General features: G+C 45.6%; 1 protein-coding gene across 1 annotated transcript in view; it reads right to left on the bottom strand.

Annotated features, from left to right (window-relative positions):
* Positions 1 to 285: 285 nt before the first annotated feature.
* The window catches only part of LOC143291959 (peroxisome proliferator-activated receptor delta-like), a 26,861-nt gene continuing 18,813 nt past the window's right edge, over positions 286 to 8,333 (bottom strand). The window contains exons 5-8 of the mRNA XM_076602110.1: positions 5,369 to 5,678; positions 4,337 to 4,565; positions 2,147 to 2,345; positions 286 to 758 (exon numbers count right to left, since the gene is read on the bottom strand). Coding sequence (XP_076458225.1) covers positions 505 to 758; positions 2,147 to 2,345; positions 4,337 to 4,565; positions 5,369 to 5,678 — 992 coding nt within the window. The 3' untranslated portion in view covers positions 286 to 504. The remainder of the gene's footprint in view (positions 759 to 2,146; positions 2,346 to 4,336; positions 4,566 to 5,368; positions 5,679 to 8,333) is intronic.

Raw genomic sequence — 8,333 nt, 5'->3', positions numbered from 1 at the left:
AGCTATTGTTCACATCCTCGGACCAGCTTATCACAATTCTTCAGATCAGCAAAATCCCACTGCAAAAACTCTTCACACAGTTCAACGACGTCTTCACAGCTTCCGGTACACACCCATAGACCAGCTTATCATAATCCTGAAGAACAAGCAAAATCCCACTGCGAAAAACGCTGCACACATTTGAACAACGTCTTCACAGCTCTTGTCCAAGCCGACGGACCAGGTTGTCACAATCCCGAAGAAGAAGAAGATGAAGAAGGTGAAGAAGAAGAAGAAGAAGAAGAAGAAGAAGAAGAAGAAACATGAGCAAAATCCCACTGCAAAGCGCTGCACACATAGAGTCAAGTTATAACAACAACGCTTTTACAACCCTTGTCCGCAGTGACCAGCTCATCATAATCCAGGCTGAAGAAGAAGAACAACAAAGCCCAAACCCACTGCAAACGCAGCCCGCACACAATTAAGTTACACAACAACAACAGCAACAACGTCTCCACAGCCTCTTCAACAGCGCAGGTCGAAGATCTCACGAAGCAGAGGCTTGGTCCTTGAGAAGGAAGGCGTGCAGTCGAAGACCCCGGACTTGAGGTTGTGACAGAACTCCTCCACGATCTGCACGAGGTCCGGGATGAGCAGCAGCAGCTTGGGCAGCAGGAGGCGGTCCTTGGGGTGGTTGTGCTTCAGGTCCAGGCGGAGCGCCTCGATAAGGTCTCCCTGCAGGGCTTCCACCGGCTTGGGGCACATCAGACCGGGCCCGTCTGGGAAAGAACACGACACATGAATGAGACAGGATCATTTTTACTGCATTTTACCTACAGTGGCCTCGACGCTGGGCTTGTATCAGAGATTGGCATGCGTTTAGTTTAGTTTACCGTTTGTTTTTTTTCGCTGTTTCAGCGATATTGGACGGGTACAAAAAAGAAAAAGAAACAAAAAAGGAAGAAAAAGTATGTGCGCATAGGAGATGAGGCATGGGGTACTTGAGAAGAGGTGGTGGGATGACTGTAGTGAGTAGTGGAAAACGAAGAGCTACGAAGGACTGTAGTAACTAACAGTGAATTATAACATGAATATATATATATATATATATATATATATATATATATATATATATATATCCATATCAGTCAACCACATGTGAGAGTGCTACGGTCGGGAATAAAGTGAAAGTAAAGACAATAAAAACGAAATAACATACATGATTAACCAACATGAGTTTTTAGAACAATTTTTTTTCCCTAATTACTGCAGGTTCTGTAATCAAGAACAAGCAAAAAACAGAAGCCTAAGGTTCACGCATTGACACTAGTATATGAGATAGTTTAATTTGTTTCTTCTGAGAAAAAAAAAACAGAAAAAAAGAAAAAAACCAACAACAAAGGTCACTTAAAGCGATACCCCAACACAAACAATTCTATCGACAAGCAATCGAAAATACGGTTACCCCCCTCCCACACACAAATTAGGTATAACAGGGAAACCATCAATCTGTTGTTTCGCATCGCAATAACCTCCCCCCCCCCCACTCACCTCCCCGCCACCCCTCACCCCACCCCACCCCCAGTCAGTTTCGCATCTCACAACACAGCACAATAATCAAACCCACAGGAAGGGCATTCACAACACAGTTGGCTTCAGACCCAGAAACCGAAAGTTATATTCGGAAGGAAGGACTCAGTCCCCCACCTCCATCCCTCGCTTCCCCGTTCCCATTCCCCTTTACCCAAAATACATCACGGTTAAAAGATAAAAAATAAAAAAACACCCCCCCCCAAAAAAAAATACTACACTCTGTGTGTGTGTGTGTGTGTGTGTGTGTGTGCGCGCGCGCGCGCGTGTGTGTGTGTGTGCGTGCGTGTGTGTGTGTGAATGTGTGTGTGAATGTGTGTGTGTGTGTGTGTGTGTGTGCGCGTGTATGTACGTGTGTGTGTGTGTGTGTGCGCGTGTATGTACGTGTATGTGTGTGAGTGTGAGTGTGTGTGTGTGTGCGTGCGTGCGTGCGTGTGTGTGTGTGTGCGCTTGCTTGCTTGCTTACGTGTGTGTGTTTGTATGCGTGCATGCGTGCGTGTGTGTGCGTGCGTAAGCGTGCGAGCGCGCGCGCGCGCGTGTGTGTGTGTGTCCGTGTCCCCCTATACTAGTCAGTTACCGGAAGTGAGCAGGACGGCCGCGAAGAGAGCGAGCTCCCCGTGCGTGAGCCGCATGCCCCGGAGCTTGTCGCCCACAGCCAATGGGAGCTGGAGAAGCTTCTGCAGCTGCTCACACAGGCGGGGCGAGTGGCGGTGGATGCGGAGGCTGTGAGGGAAGGTGTCCAGTCGGATCAGGTCCCTGTCCACGATGTAGGGAAGCTGGACGGAAAGGAAGGAAGGGAGGGAGGGAGGGAGAGGGAGGGAGGGAGGAGAAAATGATAAATTATGGTGATAATGATAATTATAATAGTGTTATTAATGATGATAAAAATATTAATAATGATGATGATGATGATGATAATGATGTGATGATAATGATACCTCTACTACTAATGATGGTGATGATAACAACAACAATAATAATAATAATAAATAATAATAAACAATAATAATAATAATAATAATGATGATGATGATGATGATGATGATAACAATGATGATAATGATGATGATGATGATAATCATCATCATAACAACAACAATAATAATAATAAAAACAATAATATTCTCCTCTCTTCGACTCACTCAACTCATACGGGACACACAACAGACAACACAAGAAAACCAAATAAAATGCAAAAAGACTCCGCCTGCTGCGTCAACGTGTATCATCATCATCATCACTATCATCGATTATCAGCATCACTATCATCATCATCATCGCTATCATCATCATCTATCAACCATCACCATTACTATCATAATCATCCACCAACCATCAACATCATCACTATCATAATCGTCCATCAATCATCATCATTACTATCATACTCTTCCATTCAATATCATCATTACTATCATAATCTTCCATCAATCATCATCATTACTATCATAATCGTCCATCAATCATCATCATCACTATCATAATCTTCCATCAATCATCATCATTACTATCATAATCTTCCATTAAATATCATCATTACTATCATAATCTTCCATCAATCATCATCATTACTATCATAATCTTCCATCCAACATGGTGACGGTTTCAAAAATCTGCATAACCATGCATTAGTTCTTAGCTTGTGTGTCAAGTTTCTTGTGTAAATTGATCCTAGGGGGGCGGGGGGGTGGGGGTGGGGGTAGTGGCTTTTCTTACTGGAAGAGAGAGATCCCACCAGAGCTTCTTATTTGAGTTTTCTAAGAACTGTTTCTGTCTGAAACTCCAGATATATGTTGAAAGAATAGTACAGGCTTCAGAAACAGAAATAGGAATATTGTAATTGATTTAAACTGAATTGTTCGATGCCGCTTCCTTGGCACAAAAATCGGCCATTTCGTTGTCACGAAGATTAGAATGTCCAGGAACCCACAAGAGTGAAATGTCGGAGCCTCGCATAATTAACTGGTGGATTAAATACAAAATTTCGTACATAATATCTGCTCGTTCAGATGAAGATTGATTATTTAAAGCCATCAATGCTGATTTTGAATCAGATAGTATAAGAATTTTTGCAGGCACAAGAGGCATATCACTAAAAAAGGTGAAAGCCATCAGAATTGCAAACAATTCAGCAGTAAAATTTGAACAACCTTTAGTTAAGTGGAATCTCTTTTTAATGTTAAGCTCGGGGATTACAAAAGCGGCTCCAACTTCAGAGTTATGTGTATTAATTAGTTCTTTGGCCCGAGAGGCAATAATGAGTGGACTGTCACTCTTTTTTAATTATCCATATGTAAAAATAATATTTGCTTGCTCAGTCAGCCAAGGCGGATGAAAACTATGCGGAATTTTCGCAATCTGGGAAAGAGACAGACTGCAACTCTCAAAGACTGACTTAGTAAAATCGAACAAGGACGTGTATACTGCTTTGTTACGAATTTCTCTACAGATGTATGTTTCTTCATCAAGTTCAGAGACAACCGAATTTGGGACAGCTCTAGCCCTTACCATGTAGTTACATGCACTTAATTTCCTGTGTTCAGGTAATGGTAAAACACCAGCTTCTTTGTATGTTTTGTCGATTGAAGCCCATCGCGGTAACCCAAGTGCAATCTTAAAAGAAAATGAAACTATTCCGCTTCATGAGGTCGACCTGATCACCCAGGACAAAAACAACACACAACCCAACAACAACAACAACAACAACAACACACACACACACACACACACACACACACACACACACAACTCAAAAACAACAACTTACTGCCAACTGCACCACCATGAAACCGTTCCGCTTCATGAGGTCGATCTGGTCGGGCATGGGCAGGGCGGAGAACCCCGGAAGACGCTTGGCGAACTTGACGCTGGCCTCCAGAACCGGAAGCAGGACCTCCTGGAACTTCCAGAAGACGTCCAGGTCGCGGAAGTCCCCAGGAGACAGACTGTGCACAACCTCCGCGGTCATCTCCGTCATCTGCGTGGGAAGTTGGGGGGTAGGGTGGGGACAAAGAGGGGCAATGTAGTAATAGTAATAAGAATAATAATATTAATAGTAATAATAATGTATGCAGGCTTATATAAGCGCAGTGCACCCCCATCTCAGACTGGAGGCTCACCGCACTTTACAATAGCATAATATACTTCTTCTTCTTCTCTCGTGGGCTGCAACTACCACATTCACTCATGTGTACACGAGTGGATTTTTACGTGTAAGACCGTGGTTTTTTTGTTGTTGTTTTTTAAACCCCGCCTTGTAGGCAGCCATACTCCGTTTTCGGGGGTTATAAACTAAAGACAAACCTCTAGAGACACAATGAAGACAAGCAGCAAGGAAGATGCGCAGAAAAAAAAATCACACACATAAAACTGAACACACTTTTACTACTGCTGCTACTACTACAGTAATGATAATGCCATCTTTTTTTTCCTTTCTCTTTCATTTTTTTAAGAGGAAAAAAAGCTGAAACTCACAGCAGCATCAAACGGCGACGACGACGACAGCGGCGAAGAAGAAGTCGAAGAAGAAGACGACGAACTCGACGACGCTGACGACATCGGAGGCGACGACCCTGACGACACGCCCCGTGGCGGCAGCGGCGGTGGCGGCACACACCCTAGACGACCCCTACTACCACCACCACCACCACCACCACAGCAACCACTGCCCCGATTCCCAAACGGAGAACCACACGCTGGAGAAGAAGTCGAGGAGACACAAGCAGGGGAGGAATAGGAGCAGAAGGAGGTTGAGGAGGAGGAGGAGGAGGAGGAGACGCCGGTGGAGGAGGGGAAGGATGAGGAGGGAGGAAAGGGGGAGAAGGGCGGGAAGGAGGCCGAGGACGAGCAGGAGGAGGAGGAGGTGGCGAAGGAGGAGGAGGAGGAGGCTGGGAAGGGGTGCTGCTGCTGCTGTTGCTGCTGCTGCTGTTGCTGTTGGTGATGCTGCTGGAAGAAGAGAGTGTGCCGGAAGACGTCGCGGAAGGCCGCCTTGATGAGGTCTGCCAGGGAGCGCAGCTCCACGATGCGCTTAGTGCCCGTGCACGACAGCTCCTCCTTGTCCGCCACCAGCTTCTCCCGCTCCGTCTTGGGCATCCTCCCGAACCGCACGGCTGTCGACACGCAACGGGGAGCCATGCCCACGCTGACTTATTTATACACACACAGGCCCACAATTATCATACACTTGTATGCACATGTACCAGAGAAGGATAAGAGAAGACAAGGCAAATTCTTTTTATCGAGGGTTATAAATATGCAAGCAAGTAACATGCTTTACTTATATCCAGCCCTCGCCCTAAAGAGGGAATTGAAGCTAAAGAAGATAAGAGAGAGAGAGAGAGAGAGAGAGAGGTGTGGGAGGTGGGACAGTTATGGGACAGTGTTGCTTCCCAATATATATATATATATATATATATATATATGTGTGTGTGTGTGTGTGTGTGTGTGTGTGTGTGTGTGTGTGTGTGTGTGTGTGAGAAAGAAAGAGAGAGAGAAACCTATTTGAATGACACAGGAATCGAATGATGAGAGCTCAGTGGTAGCTGTCAGTCGGCTCTGCCACAGGTAAGCAGCCTGTTGTTAACAAATGACTCCGTGTTTGTAAAACGCTTAGAGCTTGGTCTCTGAGTTTCTGACTGAGGGTAGGCGCTGTGTAAGTATCCATATCATCATCATTATCATCATCATCATCATCACCATCACCACCATCAAATGACTCCGCGTTTATAAAGCGCTTAGAGCTTGGTCTCTTCAATCTCTGACTGAGGGTAGGCTCTATGTAAGTATGATCATCGTCATCATCATCATCATCACCCTCTGTACGTCCCTCTTTCTCCGGGGTGGGAGGCGGGAGGTGATATGGAGGGGCTGGGTGGTTCTCTCTTTCTTCTCCCCCACCCCCACCCCCTCCTGTCCGTCTCCGTCCACGTCTTTCAGTGAACTTCTCGCGGATCGAAAGCTCTTAGAGGAAACAGACACCCCCCTCCCCCCCCCCCCACCTCCCTACCCCTCTTCTCGGTCTCCCTTTTCTTGCCCCCCCCCCCCCTTCAAGGAACACTGAAGGTTGTTAACTACATTACGAACTTTTAACCAACCCCCCCCCCCTCCGCTCCCCCCTCCCCTCCTTTTATCTCATCCGTCCTGTCTCTATATCATGTCTGTCTCTCTGAATAATTACCTGTGTTCCTTTGGGGAAGAAAGAAACGCACAGAGACTTACTGGAGGAATAATAATCTATTGAAAAAAAAAATGTTAGATACACCAAAACTGCAACCCTGTTTTGTTGTTTTTTTCTTCCCCGACTCTTCCATCCAGTAAGTATTCTCACCAGTTGCACGGCTGTCCGTATATTTGTCTCCTTACCCCCTCCCCCACCCCCCCCCCTCTCTCTCTGTGTCGCTCTCTGTCTCTTTCTCCGCACTCATACTGGTTAACGCATTCTTTTAGATGGGAGATGGTGGAAAGTCTCCGATTTTCCGTCAACCAGCCATGTTTCTTCCTCCCTAAACTCTGAAGAAGAAGGATGTGGAGGTGGGGGGGGAGGAGGTGGTGTAGGTGAAAGGAGGAGGAGGAGGAAAAGGAAGGAGGAGGAAGAAGAGCAAGAGGCAGAAAGAAGGTCAATCGAAGCCGAACTTTAAAGGACACATTTCAAATCGAAGACTGACAGTTCTCTGACTTGTCTGCCTGTCAGTCAGTCCCTCAACCCCCCCCCCCCCACCACCACCCACCACCACCCTCCCCCCAGCACCCACCCTACCCACGCACCCCTACTCTACCCTTCCCCAACCGCCACCACCCAAACAAAATCGTTATCAAAAAAAACTTAAATAAAAAAAAGAAACCAGAAAAAAAAGTGAAACGAAGAAAGGACCAAAAGGGCACTTTTCAGATCGAGGGATGATAATCTCAATCTTTGCGTGTCTCTATGTTTGTCATAAAAAAAGGTCTCATCCTTCCCCAAAAACTCGTAATAGAAAAAAAACCCAACCAAACAAACAATAACACACACACACACACACACACACACATAAGGATGACAAGGGGGCAGATGGATAGAGTGGGGGTATGGGTCAACTGAATGAGGGATTCAATGGACATTAATTTTTAAGATTTGAAATTCTCCACCCTGTCTGTCTGTCTCTGTTTATCTATCTTTCTGCAGAGGTAGAGATCCATGAAACCTCACAGGAGGTGGAACAAAAAAAAAAAAAAAAAAAAAAAAATGCTAGTTCCAGTTTCAGTTTCAAGGTGGCAGCAGAGCCTGCGGGCAGATCCATATTCGCTATTCCTCATCTGCTGAAGAAAAGGGCTAGAAATACCCCCCAACCAAAATGGCAAACCCTTTTTACATCTCCAGTTCTGGCTGCCTGGAAAATCTCACTGCACATCATTCCGTCCTGCTTCCTCCCCACTCTTTGTCTCTCTCCCTCTCTTTCCCCGCATTTGTTAGGTTAACATACTTTTTTTTTAGATGGAAGAAGGAGAAGGAGAAGAAGGGAGAGCAAGAACGAGAAGAAGGTCAATCGAAGCAGAAAAAAAAAAAAGGGCATATTTTTGGATCGAACGTTTTGACAGTCACTGACTGTCTCTACTGCCTTGCCAGTCAAGTCTCTCCTCCTCCCTCCACCCTCCTTCCCACACACCCCCATATCGCTACGTTCCACCCACCTCCACTCACCAATCCCCTCCACCCCACATCCCCACTAAAAAAAAAAAAAAAAAAAAAAAAAAAAAAAGTTCGTGAGAAAACACGCAAACGAAGAAAA

This window comes from Babylonia areolata, chromosome 18, assembly GCF_041734735.1.
Source record: "Babylonia areolata isolate BAREFJ2019XMU chromosome 18, ASM4173473v1, whole genome shotgun sequence".
NCBI lineage: Eukaryota > Metazoa > Mollusca > Gastropoda > Neogastropoda > Buccinidae > Babylonia > Babylonia areolata.
Note: the sequence above shows the minus strand (reverse complement) of the source record. Positions and strands in the feature narration are given on the sequence as shown.